Genomic DNA, 16,073 nt, shown 5'->3' on the forward strand with positions numbered 1-16,073 from the left:
TATATCATGGCATTGAGCCTCAGATACACAATTTGTGAGTTCAGAAATACATTCATAATGATGTCAAGTATCCAGCCTATCAATTAGATCATGTGACAAGATAACGGAACCACACTACTACTATTACTACTACTACTACTATAGAAAAAGCTATATAGACGTCGCACTCGGAGTGGCCCAAAAAAGCCCGTCTCAGATAGTTTAATCCAACTGAAACTTACTGTGTGTACAAGTGTTTATGCCGTTTCTGCCATCTTTTATTGTACTACATCTCTTATGTATGCAAGCGACAGTACAAATTTGCACACTTTTGATTACTACTCGTAAATTACAAAGGGCATACCTGGGAATATTAGTGTGTTGGATGTTACACGTCAATCAACGCGTACAGAAATAGTAGTACAAGTTTACCAAGTCAAGCACTTGAACTTGGAACTTTTCTTCAGTCAATGTGGTCATGAGGCTGCTTGGTTGTTTAGTCTTTATAAATTCCAGAAGTAGCAGCCACCCCCTCATTTTACAAAGGACTGCTAACAAGACTTGGGGTCCAGGATCTGCATTGACCAAAATTCAATACTGACACCTTTAGTTTTTAACATCAATAGAATTCCAACAAGACGTGGGGCTCCAGGATCTGTATTGACCAAATACAAGATGCAAACACTAGGCGGCAAGATACCATCTTTGTCCTGCCTCTACCTCCTGCTGGTGTCATGCCTTCTTCTCAACCGCTGTGTGTTGGTTTACATAGAACCTCATAACAATGGACGACATGCTGGTTTAATATAAATAGAGTTGCTGTGCACATGGAATCACATCTCCCAACCAAACACAAGATGCAAACACTACGGAGCAAAATGTCATCTTGCTCAACACCTTGGTTCTACCTACTGCTTGTGTCGTGCCTTCTTCTCTTGAAAGAAGCGCATGCGGCGCACCATGGAGGGATCTCACTGAGGTCTCAACACATGGCACTCCTCCACTGGAAAGCTACACTTGCAAGCCCAGCGCTGCAGATGAGCTCTTGGCAGGAAGACACCAACCCCTGCAACTGGACGGGCATCATGTGAACAGCTATTCGTCACGGCTGCCGCATGCCCTGGGTGGTGACCAACATCTCCCTACCAAATGCTGGCATCCGTGGCCAGCTTGGTGAGCTCAACTTCTCCGCTCTTCCATTCCTCGCATACATTGACCTTCAAAACAACAGTCTCCATGGTGCACTACCAGCTAGTATCAGCTCCCTGTCAGCACTTTCGGAAATTTACCTTCACTACAACCAGCTTACAGGGAAAATTCCTTCTGAGATAGGTGCCCTGCAAAGTCTCAGGGTGCTTGAGCTCTCATTTAACAGACTCACAGGATATATCCCTGCCTCTCTGGGCAACCTAACAATGTTAATTGATCTTGTCATTCACCAAAACATGGTATCAGGTCCCATTCCTGAGGAAATTGGAAGGCTTGTCAACCTACAACTTCTACAGCTAAGCAACAGTACCTTAAGCGGCACGATACCAAAAACCCTTGCAAATCTAACCCAATTAAATATGTTGTTGCTATATGGAAATCAACTTTCAGGGCCTATACCCCAAGAACTAGGCAGGTTAGTCCATTTGCAAATTCTTGCGCTTGAGTCAAATGATTTTTCAGGTCCAATTCCAATCGCCATAACCAATCTCACTAGGATGAACCAACTTGTTCTCTATGAAAATCGGATCACAGGTCCAATACCCCCAGAACTCGGCAACCTTACTATGCTCAATGATCTGTTTCTCTATACAAATCAAATCACAGGTCCAATACCTTTAGAATTGGGCAAGTTGCTCAATCTCCAGACTTTGGAATTGTCCGACAACCAAATAACCGGTTCCATTCCCCAAGAGATAGGCAATATGGTGAACCTTGAATATTTAAGCTTGTTTCAGAACCAAATATCTGGCTCTATTCCTGGCAGCTTAGGAAATATAACCAAGCTAGCAGAATTATCCCTCTCTGCAAATCAGATAACTGGTTTCATTCCCCAAGAGATTGGCAATCTCATGAACCTTGAATATTTAGGCTTGTTTCAGAACCACATTGCGGGCTCCATACCAAAAACTTTTGGTAAGTTGCAAAGCATCCAAGTAATGCAAATCTTTAGTAACAACTTAGCAGGTCCTCTTCCACAAGAATTTGGAGATCTCATCAGCCTTGTTGAACTTGGGCTGGCTGACAACTCACTTTCAGGACCTTTACCCATAAATATATGTTCAGGTGGCAGACTTCGACATCTCAATGTCTTCTCTAATATGTTCAATGGCCCCATTCCAAGTAGTTTAAAGACATGCACGAGTTTGGTTAAAATTGTCCTCTCCGAAAACCAACTAACAGGAGATATCTCTCAGGATTTTGGTGTGTATCCAGAACTCAGCTGGATGATCTTATCATCGAATAGACTCTCGGGGCAGATCCCACAAAATCTAGGTGCATGTAACCAGCTAACGAAACTCCATCTCCAACAAAATATGATCACGGGTTCCATACCTCCAATCCTTTCCAAATTGTCCAACCTAATTGAGCTAAGACTCGATTCTATTCATCTCAGCGGTGAGATTCCATCAGAAATCTTCAGTTTAGCAAATCTATATAACCTGAACTTATCATCAAACCAGTTATCTGGATCCATACCTAAGCAGATAGAAAGGCTAAGCAATGTACGATACCTTGATATGTCTGGGAACAGACTGGGTGGATCAATACCCGAGGAAGTAGGGGCCTGCAAGAAACTACAATCCTTGATGATCAACAACAACAACTTAAGTGGAAGATTGCCTGGTGTGATAGGAAATTTAGCGGGCCTGCATATCATGTTAGATGTGAGCAACAATAACCTCAGTGGTGTGTTGCGCAACAACTTGGGAAGTTGCAGATGCTAGAATTTCTGAATTTATCACATAATCAGTTTAGTGGCAGCATTCCATCCTCCTTCGCAGGCATGGTAAGCCATCCCAACAACACGCCTACTCCAAAATGCTTCAGCAAGTTGGTTTCTTCCCAATAAAGGTCTGTGTGGTAACTTCTCCGGCATGCCACCTTGTTATTCAACCCCAATAGCTGCTCACAAAAAGGGGAAGATACTTGGTTTTCTTTTGCCAATTGTTCTTGTGATGGGTTTCGTCATTGTTGCTGCAATTGTTGTCATAATAATACTTACTCGTAAGAAGAGAAATCCACAAGAAAGTGTTACCGCTGAAGCAAGGGACCTATTCTCTGTTTGGAATTTTGACGGAAGATTAGCATTTGATGATATTGTAAGGGCAACAGAAGACTTTGATGATAAGTACATCATTGGAACAGGGGGGTACGGCAAAGTCTACAAGGCACAACTCCAAGACGGGCAGCTGGTTGCTGTGAAGAAGCTTCATCAGACCGAAGAAGAGTTGGATGATGAAAGAAGATTTCGTAGTGAAATGGAAATCTTAACGCAGATCCGACAACGAAGCATTGCCAAAATGTATGGATTCTGCTCCCATCCAGCATATAAATTTCTCGTCTACGACTACATTCAGCAGGGAAGCCTCCATGGAATATTGGAAAATGAGGAGCTATCAAAGGAATTAGATTGGAAGAAGAGAATTGCCCTGGCAACTGATGTGGCTCAAGCAATATCCTATTTGCACCACGAATGCAGTCCACCTATAATCCATCGAGATATCACAAGCAACAACATCTTACTTGATACATCCTTCAAGGCCTTTGTCTCGGATTTCGGCACGGCAAGGATTCTTAAGCCCGATTCATCAAACTGGAGTGCACTAGCAGGAACGTATGGCTACATAGCTCCTGGTATGTACTAGAATAGCCTTGTTTCTCACATCAGAAGCATTCATCTCTATCCATTTATTCCTAATTCTAATATTCTTGATGCTTTTGTGCAGAACTGTCATACACATCTGTTGCGACAGAGAAATGTGATGTTTATAGCTTTGGGGTGGTTGTGTTAGAGCTAGTGATGGGCAAGCATCCAAGGGATTTATTAGATGGTAGTCTTTCTAACGGCGAACAAGCAATGATGGTGAAAGATATTCTGGACCAACGGCCGACAACACCAATATCAACTGAAGAGAATAGCTTAAGAAATATTCAAGCAGTTATGGTCAAACAAATAAGAAATACTATCAAACCAATCAGAGGAGATACCATCCGATAAAAACTGTACCAGAATGTTAATTTATAAGTCCATTAAGTGCATAAGTTGTAGATGCAGGAGAACTGGGAAAGATATGAGTAGGCGTATGCTGTAGTGGGTACCCTTCTATCCCTGCTTTCAATTTGCTTTCAGGGAGTAATTACTGTGTCATCTTTCCACAGGCATGAGGAAATAAAATAGAGTAAGAGATGATCACGCTGAAAAAGAAAAACTGGCAGTCCAACAAAGCTGCCAAAGGAAAGAAAAATGGGGCAGAGATGGTGACAGATACTGAAGAATATCATCCAGCAGCAGCTTCCACTCAACTGCTGTGTGTTGACTGACTGAGGACCTCATGACAATGGACGAGACATTCCTTAAATACTCATCAATAGTTCCCACAGAATCACATCCTCCAACCAATACACAACACGCAGACACTAGGCAGCAAGATGCCATCTTTCTCAACACCATTGTTGTACCTCTGCCTACTGCTGGCGCCGTGCCTTCTTCTCTTGCAAGAAGCACACGCGGCGCGCCATGGAGGGATCTCACTGAGGTCCCAACACATTGCCCTCCTCCACTGGAAAGCTACACTTGCAAGCCCACCGCTGCAGATGAGCTCCTGGCAGGAAACCACCAGCCCCTGCAACTGGACAGGCATCATGTGCACGGCTGTTCGCCATGGCCGCCGCATGCCCTGGGCGGTGACCAACATCTCCCTACCTAATGCTGGCATCCGTGGTCAGCTTGGTGAGCTCAACTTCTTGGCTCTTCCATTCCTTGCATACATTGACCTTCAAAACAACAGTCTCCATGGTGCACTGCCTGCTAGTATCAGCTCCCTGTCAACACTTTCAGTACTTAACCTTCCCTACAACCAGCTCATAGGGAAAATTCCTTCTGAGATTGGTGACCTGAAAAGTCTCAGGCTACTTGAGCTCTCATTTAACAGATTCACAGGACATATCCCTGCGTCTCTGGGTAACCTAACAATGTTAACCGATCTTCTCATTCACCAAAACATGGTATCAGGTCCCATTCCTGAGGAGATTGGAAGACTTGTTAACCTACAAAATTTACAGCTAAGCAACAGCAACTTAAGCGGCACGATACCAAAAACCCTTGGAAACCTGAGCCAACTAAATAATTTGTACCTGTTTGGTAATCAACTTTCCGGACCTATACCCCAAGAACTAGGCAGGCTAGTGCATTTGCAAAGTCTTGATCTTAGTTTAAATGATTTTTCAGGCCCAATTCCAATCTCCATAACCAATCTCAAAAAGTTGAACACACTTTATCTCTATGGAAATCAAATCACAGGTTCAATACCATTACAGTTGGGCATCTTGTTGAATCTCAAAGATTTAGACTTGTCCAATAACAGAATATCTGGCTTTATTCCCCAAGATATTGGCAATCTGATGAATTTGCAGTTTTTAGACTTGGCCGACAACCAAATATCTGGCTCTATTCCTCGTAGCTTAGGAAATATAACCAAGGTAGTAAAAATAACCCTCTCTGAAAATCAGATAACAGGTTCCATTCCCCACGAGATTGGCAATCTCATGAACCTCGAAGCTTTAGGCTTGTATCACAACCAAATTTCGGGATCAATACCAAAAACTTTTGGGAAGTTGCAAAGCATCCAACAACTGCAAATCTATGATAACAAATTATCAGGTTCTCTTCCTCGAGAATTTGGAGAGCTCATCAGCCTTGTTACACTTGAGTTGTCTAACAACTCACTTTCAGGACCTTTACCCGCAAATGTATGTTCAGGTGGCAAACTTCAATATATCGATGTCTCTTCTAATATGTTCAATGGCCCCATTCCAAGCAGTTTGAAGACTTGTACTAGTTTGGTTCGAATTGACATTCAGTCAAACAAAATAACAGGAGATATATCTCAGCATTTTGGTGTGTATCCACAACTCACAAAGATGCGCTTAGCATCGAATAGACTCTCTGGGCACATCTCACCAAATATAGGTGCATGCACCCAACTAACAGTGCTAAATCTAGCACAAAATATGATCACGGGTTCCATACCTCCATTCCTTTCTAAATTGTCCAACCTAGTATACCTATCACTCGATTATAATCATCTCACGGGTGAGATTCCACCAGAAATCTGCACTTTAAATAATCTATATAGCCTGAACTTATCATCGAACCAATTATTTGGGTCAATACCTACACAGATAGAAAAGCTGAGGAATCTAGGATACCTTGATATGTCTGGGAACAAACTGAGTGGATTAATACCCGAGGAACTAGGGGCCTGCATGAAACTACAGTCCTTGAAGATCAACAACAACAGCTTCAGTGGGAGTTTGCCTGGTGCGATTGGAAATTTAGCAGGCCTGCAGATCATGTTAGATGTGAGCAACAATAACCTAAGTGGTGTGTTGCCGCAGCAACTTGGGAAGTTGCAGATGCTAGAATTTCTGAATTTATCACATAATCAGTTCAGTGGCAACATTCCATCCTCCCTTGCAGGCATGGTGAGCCTTTCAACACTTGATGTGTCCTACAACGAGTTGGAAGGGCAGGTCCCAACAGCACGGCTACTCCAAAATGCTTCAGCAAGTTGGTTTCTTCCCAATAAAGGTCTGTGTGGCAACCTCCCTGACCTGCCACCTTGTTATTCAACCCCAGTAGCTGCTCACAAAAAGAGGAAGATACTTGGTTTGCTTTTGCCAATTGTTCTTGTGATGGGTTTCGGCATTGTTGCTGCAATTGTTGTCATAATAATACTTATTTGTAAGAAGAGAAATCCACAAGAAAGTGTTACCGCTGAAGCAAGGGACCTATTCTCTGTTTGGAATTTCGACGGAAGATTAGCATTTGATGATATTGTAAGGGCAACAGAAGACTTTGATGATAAGTACATCACCGGAACGGGAGGATACGGCAAAGTCTACAAGGCACAACTCCAAGACGGGCAGCTGGTTGCTGTGAAGAGGCTTCATCAGACCGAAGAAGAGTTGGATGACGAAAGAAGATTTCATAGTGAAATGGAAATCTTATCACAAATCCGACAGCGAAGCATCGTCAAAATGTATGGATTCTGCTCCCATCCAGCATATAAATTTCTTGTCTACGACTACATTCAGCAGGGCAGCCTCCACAAGATACTGGAAAATGAGGAGCTAGCAAAGGAATTGGATTGGCAGAAGAGAATTGCTCTTCCAAATGATGTGGCTCAAGCAATATCTTATTTGCACCACGAATGCAGTCCGCCTATAATCCATCGAGATATCACGAGTAACAACATCTTACTTGATACAACCTTCAAGGCTTTCGTCTCGGATTTCGGCACAGCAAGGATTCTTAAGCCTGATTCATCAAACTGGAGTGCACTAGCAGGAACGTATGGCTACATAGCTCCTGGTATGTGCTAGTATAACCTTTCTTCTCACCACAGAAGCATTCATCTCTATCAATTTGTTCCTAATCCTAATGTTTTGCTCGATGTTGTGCAGAACTGTCGTACACATCTGTTGTGACAGAGAAATGTGATGTCTATAGCTTTGGCATTGTTGTGCTAGAGCTACTGATGGGGAAGCATCCAAGGGATCTATTAGACGGTACTTTGTTAAATGGAGAACTGACTATACTGGTGCAAGATATTCTGGACCAACGGGTGACAACACCAACAACAACAGAAGAGAAGAGCTTATGTCTGCTCATTAAGCTGGCCTTTTCTTGCTTGGAATCTTCTCCACAAGCAAGGCCAACCATGAGGGAGGCATACCAAATGCTCATCCAGCGACCCTCTTCTAGTTCATGTCCTGTGCCTTTCAACGCACTTACATTACAGCAAGCAAGGGATGCATATTAATATATGAACCAAAATCTAGTGAGAAGCAAGTATCTATCGAAGCGGAGGCCGATTTAGGTTTCAGCTTTTGAGTCGTGTCACTCATACATGCTACCTATATATAATTTGGGATGAGTTGATTACTCATTGTAAGTCTATGTGTTTTGTAGACACTCGCCTGTTACAATGAACGATCACCATTGTGTGCCTGTGGTTTTCCCCGCAATGGTTTTCCACATAAAAACTGGTGTCCCGTGTTATTGATATTTCTCAGTTTGTTCGCTTGCCGATTTCTAACAATGCATAATATAATTTTTTTTCTGGGTTGCTTGTAAAATGTATGCAGTGTTTCTGATTATATTTGTTTTAAGAGTGGACATGGTATCCACATGTGACACTTTCTTTCGGTTGTTGTCTACACTTGAAATGGTGTGCTAATATTTATCTCTTTTTATCTAGCTAGTATTTGCTCCCAAGAACCTAAAGATGGAAAAAAATGGATCTGAAACTGGTGTGATATCACGCAGTCCCACTTTATTGTTCTATATATATGGGAACGGTCAAATGGTTGATGCATAAATGGGAACAAATGAATGTAAACACACAGAAATAGGTGCATCAAAAAAGAAAAGTACCACAGTTTGTAGGGCAGGAGTATGTAGTCCTTGTCCTTATGACGGAGAAATGTACTAATACTTATCTCGTTTTATCTATTATTATTACTCCCGTGAACCTGAAGATGAAAAAAAATTGGAATCCAAATCTGACGCGATATCATGATCCCGCTTTATTGTTCTTTGGGTATCAAAGTAAAAATACCTTGTACCAAGCAGGAACAATTGCAATGATCAAGTGTTTGATGCGTAAACAGGAACAAACGAATGTAAACACACAGATATAGAGGCATAAAACAAGAAAAGTAGAACGGTACTAAGTAAAAGGACCTACAGAGGGTTGTAGAGCACGAGTATGTAGTCCTTGTCCTTGGGATGGACCGATGGAGCATATGTTGTCCTTGTCCTTAGGATGGAGCAGCAAACAATTTACTACACTTAATTTCAAGCACTCGTTGGCGAGATTTTCATGGAACAAAGATACAACCTTCCTTTTCTTCATGCCTAATACAAACTTAACAAAGGATGAGATGATAGGAAAAGGCCGACAGCACGAGAGCCAGCAATGTCCCATAATTTCATTATCAGAAAAGCAGATACCAATTCAACTCAACAGCGGCATACTAACAACAGGATGTACAACCGTATAGAGAACACTCCCTTTATCACTCACTGTTATTCCAACACAATGGGGAAGAGACATTTCATCGTTCAACAAATTGCAGTGGTATATATGAGGAAAGATACAATGAATTTGTATGTGCATAAAGAAAGTGTCGACTATTTACAACGAGATCAAACCTATACCGTAGTTTTCTTGGTTAGTTTTCAGGTACGAATTGATGCGTGTGGCACTGTAGACAGTCCCAGTTCATCCTCCTGCGCGAACAGACAAAAGTAAGCACAGCAAATTAGTCTACCGGCTGACAAATGTAGACAATCAGGGGGAATCGGTCAAACAAATTAAAGTATGTGCCGTTTGAGATGTTCAACAGAGATTTCAAAGTTCAAGGTCAAATCCATTATACGGAAGATGTTTGGCATGAAAATGGTTTTTATATTTCCCCTTCTGTGTGTTTCTTTTGGTAGTAAGATCGAGATAGGATAAGCTCAATTGTTCACACCAACAATACAGGTATGTACCATGAAATGAAGCCTGAACTTCATGATTTATGAGGTAAGAAATACCTGTAAATTAGATAATGTGACAAGATAAAAGACACCTGCTTATAGCTTCAAGCACTCTGATTACATGGGAAAATGACGCGAGTCATCGATTTCTTCCTTGGGATATCAGCACCATAATCAATGTGAATAGAAACTAGTCAGTCTCGCAATTGACATACCTGCTGCCGGTTTGCCAGGACTGCTGCATGACCACTTGGTGTAGCAGGTTAGTTAAAGATCAGTCTCCTTGTCTGGTTGGAGGTATGATGGACTGAGTTTTATTTGAAGTCCATATCAGCTTCCAAAGCATCAAGCTCTGCATTTTTCAACATACAAAATGAGAACATCAATCAGAGAATTGTCTTTTCTCTAAATTAAGATGTGCATGACACCAAACTACTGAAAGTTTTGCAAAAGTGCCAAAGAAATGTTTCAGAAGAAATCTAAGACTGATAAATTGGAGAGTTTGCTGGATCAGACTCAACTATGAAATTCAAATAGAAGTGGTTCCTCCTCATCGATGTCATTTGGGACATTGCTCACATCCATAAGATCCATCATCATCGACCAGATTCACGATACTATACCTTGTCGGATAACCTTTTAGATGGTGACTTTTTCAACATGGATGGGCGGCTCCTTGCTGGGCATTTCATCGAACATGTGGTGTGCGGGAGTTGATCTTTATGGCACTGCTCACCTTCTCCTCCTCTGAATCCTCGTCCAGCCCCTGAAATCGGTGCTTAATCCACCAAAATCAGCCGCAACCACTCGGTTCTCTTCATCCGTGGCGTCAATCACCAGACGTTACAGGATTCATTAGATTGGGAGAGCACGAGCAAGGCAGCACCTACTAATTAACCTGATGGCCGGAGCTCGGTGTGGAGGAGGACGGTCGGCGCGGCTTGGAGTTGGAGGCAGGGGCGAGGACGCCGACGAGGACGCGTCGGTGGCCGGAGCACGGAGGCCGGCCGGCGGTGGGACGTGCCCATGGCCGGACCCTGGCCCAAAAAGAAAGAGGATATTCCTCACTCATGGGCCGCAGTCCAATTTCTTCTAATGACGGTCAAAAAAACAAAAAACTTGTCGCTTGCGCCTCAAGTCGGCTGGACGTGGCCCAGAATTCTTTTCATGTTTTTCGTACGTCCATTTGTCTTGTTTCTTTGTTTTCTTGGTCTTTTCTGGCCTGTTCTATCATTTATTTATTTTGTATTTTTTCTTTATCTCTGTTCTTTTTTTCACTGTCTTCAAAAATGCTCATATTGTTTTTTTATTCATCATGTATTTTAGAAATTCATCATTTTCTCAAAATTGCTTATCATGTATGTATATCTATGTATCTAGAAATTGTTCATTGTATAAAAAAATATTCACATTATTTCTAAAAATTAAATAGGCTGACGTCGGCAGTCTGGTCGGGGTGATACCTCCTGCACATAAATCTTGCCCGGTATTTTTTCTGTGGGTTGACAACAATTGAGCGGGAGGAAGATGTGGCACTCGGGGTACTTGTGATGTGCTTTCACTTTTAACAAGGTACTAGAAGTAGTTCACACCGTTAGGGTTGTATCGATTATCCAACTTGTCAATTCTATGTTTTCTATTTGTGTTAAGCAAATCACTCGACATAAGAAGCCGCCGTGTCCACACACGTGAGCCGAAGAAAGCATAAGCAACGGCCGAAGCTAGAGGGAGCAACATAGTGTCTTGTCTATACTTACACCCAAGTTATTTACCCATTGGGCGGTATCACATCAAGTAATATTGTGGGACGAAAAAAATCGTTAAAAAGCACAGCGCGCTGGTGTGGAATCGATCTGGTAATGAGCCGCTGACGAATGTCTGTTCCTAGCCACGGGAGTTGACTAGCGTTGTTGATTGAAAGGCAACCTTATTGAACCAACCGGAGCCACAAAACCGGACTACGCCACTATAGCGAACCAGAATCAGTCTTGTAGTAACCATGCCAATGTACGCAGACATTTTTAAGACAAATTGAAGAACATTATTTTTAAATTGCAAACATTTTTTAATTTGTGAAAATGTTAAAAAACACGAAACATTTCTTGAAAACTCAAATAATTTTTGAAAGCACAAACATTCTTTGAATGTGTGATTTTTCTTAAAGCGCAAACAAATTTGTTGAAGTTGCGAACATTTATGAAATTCCGAACAATTTTTGAAACTGTGAATAATTTCTGAATTTGTGAAACAAAAATTGCAAATGTTATGAAATTCTGAACAAAAATTTCAGACCACAAACCTTTTTGAAATTTCTGAACATTTTTACATATGTTAATATATGTTTTCTTACCTTTAGATTTTTTTTTCTGTTTTTTTCATATATAAACAAAAAAGTCTAGAAGGCCGAAAGTAGTGTTCGTCCACACGCAGACGTTCCTCGCTCACCCGTGAGAGCGAGGCGCTGCTGCAGCCCACATCTGCCTCCGCTCCGCTGGAAATTAGAGAGATGAACTAGAAATGCGATGCGAGCAAGACTAGCTCTAGGGTTTACACTCTCCTCTCCTCTCCTCTCCTCCGAAATTGGATCTCTTCTTCCTCTGTTTCTTTCTGTTTTCACTCTGTTTTCGGTATTGTTTCTAAGGCTGAGCACCATTTTTTAATATTCGGAGATTTGTAACTCAGATCGGGTTGATCTTTTAACACAATTTGTCGCCATCAAATTATATTTCTTGCAGCGCAAGAAGGGCATCAACCAACTTAGGGAGCTCCCACGCGGGTGGCGCACGCAGGTGGGGGCCTGGCCGCGCCAGCAGCCCTTGTGGAGCCCTCATGGGCTCATGGCTGCCCTTGTGAAGTCTTTTATTCCATAAATAAATTCCCAAAAAAATGCAGCACATTCCGGCTCCTTGAAACTTTCATCTAAAAATCCAAAACGACAGAAAACAGGAACTGATCTTTGACATAGATTGTTAGGTTAGTCCAAATAAAATAATACAAATTGTTATAAAAAGTATGTAAAAGTGGTATGATAGTAATATGAAACAATAAAAAACTATAGATACGTTTGAGACATATCATCATGCTGCTTGCCTTCAGGGAAAATATGGATTAATTAGAGAAAAAACTGCCAGTTCAGTATTTTTTATACTATACTAGTGGCATGGCCGAAGAGTGTCATGTCAATAGAATATTATTTACTAACAGCGAGTATGGGTGCCACTAACTCGAAAGGTATCTCCGGCGTTTATTTCCCAATGCCACTAACTCAGAACATATTTTGGGCGCGACGCCACTAACATTATTTTATTAACAGTGTCGGCAAGCGAGCCCATTGGTGACACTTTACCACTGGTGTCATACTAGTGGCATCAGCAGTCGACACCACTGGTGTCATACTATTAGTGTCGGCAGCCGACGCCACTCGTGACACCTTACCACTGGCATAATACTATCGGCGTGGCGCCGGCCTACAATGCCACTACCTGTGTTTTACGAACGCCGCTAGCAGGCATTTCTACACTAGTGAAACTATTTTTATAACACCTATTTTCCCTTCTCTATGCGACACGTGGGTCATTTCAGCAACACACAGGTCATGGCGCAATAACGATGACCGTCTTATTTTATTCCTTATTCTTTTATTATTTTTAGTTATGTATTCATATTCTCTTTTACTCATCTTATCTTTTGTTTTTCATCCTTTATATATTATTATGTTTAGTTTTCTTGCTATTATTTTCCTAGGTAAATAATGGGTATTTGTATGAGATACATGAGCACTTGTTTTTGAACACGTGCCAAAACATGAACACCTGTTTAAGATATATGAACATTTCCTTCGCATGTAAGAATCCTTCTGAAATACTCTTATGGATCTACATGAGCATTTATTTTTAAATACAAGAGCATTTATGAAAAAAATTCATAAAGGCAAACATTTATTTTATTTTCATATACATGCGGACATTTTTCGTCGCACATGAACAATTCTTTTTGCACACATGAACTTTTTAAAACAATTGTTAGACATTTTATTAAGTAGATGAAAATTTGTTTCGTGGATATGAACATATTTTGCAATGACTTAAAGTTTTAATAATTTACTGAAATGATTATATGAACATTCTATATTTTTTTCTTGCGATTAGATTTTTCTTTGCTTATCAAGAAAAACAAATGATCATTTTTAGCGTAAAAACATATGATATTTTTTTGAGCTGAAAACACACACACACACACACACACACACACACACACACACACACACACCATTCCTGGTGTGGAAAGCCCATGTAAGTGAGGCCCACATCTTCTCCCTCCGCTAGGTTTACACTCTGCTCTCCTCTCCTCCGCCATCTCCGAGCTCGAGCGGCGGCAGCTACTGCCATTTCTATCCTCCTAATCTACTGTCATTTCTATCCTCCTAATCTACGGTCATTTCACATGTAAGAATCCTTACGGAATACGGAGTATGAGGTAATTCTTAGTGATGTTGCATGAACATTTATTTTTCACAAAAGAACACTTATGAAAATTATACATGGCCAACTTTTCATAAAGGGAAACATTTATTTTATTTTGATATACATGCGGACATTTTTCGTCGCACATGAACAATTCTTTTCGCACACATGAACTTTTTAAAACAATTGCTAGACATTTTAATAAGTAGATGAAATTATGTTTCGTGGATATGAACATATTTTACAATGCCTTAAAATTTTACTAATTTACTAAAATGATTATATGAACATTCTATATTTTTTTCTTACATTTAGATTTTTCTGTGCTTATCAAGAAAAACAAAATGATATTTTTTAGCGTAGAAAAACAAATGATGTTTCTTTGAGCTGAAAACACACACACACACACACACACACACACACACACACACACACACACACACACACACACCATTCCTGGTGGGGAAAGCCCATGTAAGCAAGGCCCACATCTTCCGCTAGGTTTACACTCTGCTCTCCTCTCCTCCGCCATCTCTGAGCTCGAGCATGAAGATTAAAGGGGGGATGGAAAAGCTTTTGTGAGCGGCAGGGAAGGAAATATTGATCAAATCAGTGGCACAAGCTATACCTGTCTTTTCTATTTCATGTTTCAGGCTCCCAAGAGGTTTGTGTGAGAGCATTACTTTGATCATTAGGCAGTTTTGGTGGGGATCCAAGCAAGAAAAAAAGGAAGCCCTGTTGGGTGGCATGGGATATAATGACACGGCCAAAGCATCTCCGTGGTTTGGGATTCCGGGACTTGGAAATTTTCAACTTAGCTCTACTGGCGAGACAAGCTTGGCGCATACTGACAAATGATACATCGTTAAGCCCTAGGATGCTAAAGGCAATTTATTTCCCGAGACGTAACTTGCTAGAGGCAGAGTTGGGATCACATCCTTCTCATATTTGGCGGGCGATATTGGATGGCCGAGATATTATGGCTCAAGGAATCATCCGAAGGATTGGGGATGGGACGAGTACGGGTATTTGGACACATAACTGGATTCCACGGGACAATTTAAAACGTCCTATAACCTCTCTTGCTCCTAACCCTCTGCATTTGGTTGCTCAGCTTATAGACAGCACCTCCGCATTTGGTTGCTCAGCTTATACACAACACGAATGCCTCCTGGAATGAAAATTTGATCAGGTCGGTCTTCACTCATTTTGATGCAGAAGAGATCCTCAAAATACCGCTGTGTACGCGAACAATTTCAGATTTTTGGGCGTGGCATGAGGAAAGCAAGGGAATTTTTCACTGTCTAGTCGGCATACTGCATGATCTTGCGCACGGAACTTAGCAAGGAGAAATGGATTGACAAGGAAGCGGGCACGTCAGTGAACCAGTCGGAGAATTACGAGTGGTCACCTATTTGGCACATCAAGGTTCCATCAAAACTTCGGGTTTTCATATGGAGACTAGCAAGACAATCCATCCCATGCAATGTTCTGCTACACCACCGAAATATGGCTACAACTGAGACTTGTGCTCTCTGTGGGGCTCGGGACACTTGGCGACATGCGCTACTATCCTGCCCAATGGCAGGTAGTGTCTGGGTGCTAGCGCCTGATCATATACTGGAGATAATGAGTGGGCACATGGAAGATAGTGCAAAGAATTGGATCTTTGCCTTACATAAGATTATGGTACAAGATGATTTTGTGCGAATGGTGGTAACTCTATGGGCAATTTGGGGAGCAAGAAGGAAGGCCATTCATGAAAACATATTTCAAGCACCAGCGACAGTTCACGGATTCATCAACTCTTACATCATGGAGCCGCGAGAGATCAACGTAAAATCTACACCTGTTGCTGTCAGTACCACGCC

The 16,073-nt window shown here is 41.6% G+C and overlaps 1 protein-coding gene, 1 long non-coding RNA gene and 1 pseudogene across 4 annotated transcripts; 2 read left to right on the plus strand and 1 right to left on the minus strand.

Moving 5' to 3' along the window:
• Positions 1 to 343: 343 nt before the first annotated feature.
• On the plus strand, positions 344 to 4,189 carry LOC119295633 (annotated as a pseudogene).
• Positions 4,190 to 4,591: 402 nt separating this feature from the next.
• On the plus strand, positions 4,592 to 8,195 carry LOC119357541 (probable leucine-rich repeat receptor-like protein kinase At1g35710). The gene is made up of 2 exons (XM_037624458.1): positions 4,592 to 7,564; positions 7,657 to 8,195. Exons 1-2 carry the CDS (start codon positions 4,621 to 4,623, stop codon positions 8,013 to 8,015), a joined length of 3,303 nt encoding a protein of 1,100 aa, XP_037480355.1. The 5' UTR covers positions 4,592 to 4,620; the 3' UTR covers positions 8,016 to 8,195.
• Positions 8,196 to 9,255: 1,060 nt separating this feature from the next.
• LOC119357608 lies at positions 9,256 to 10,767 on the minus strand. Of its 3 annotated transcripts, none has more exons than XR_005172211.1 (5): positions 10,626 to 10,767; positions 10,363 to 10,505; positions 9,955 to 10,091; positions 9,797 to 9,852; positions 9,256 to 9,487 (listed from the first exon to the last, which is right to left on the minus strand). It is a non-coding gene; the product is annotated as an uncharacterized LOC119357608 (long non-coding RNA). The 3 variants fall into 3 exon arrangements; XR_005172213.1 differs by having other exon boundaries at positions 10,261 to 10,505; XR_005172212.1 differs by having other exon boundaries at positions 10,630 to 10,757.
• Positions 10,768 to 16,073: the final 5,306 nt, after the last annotated feature.

Source organism: Triticum dicoccoides, chromosome 1A (assembly GCF_002162155.2).
Source record: "Triticum dicoccoides isolate Atlit2015 ecotype Zavitan chromosome 1A, WEW_v2.0, whole genome shotgun sequence".
NCBI classification, from domain to species: Eukaryota; Viridiplantae; Streptophyta; class Magnoliopsida; order Poales; family Poaceae; genus Triticum; species Triticum dicoccoides.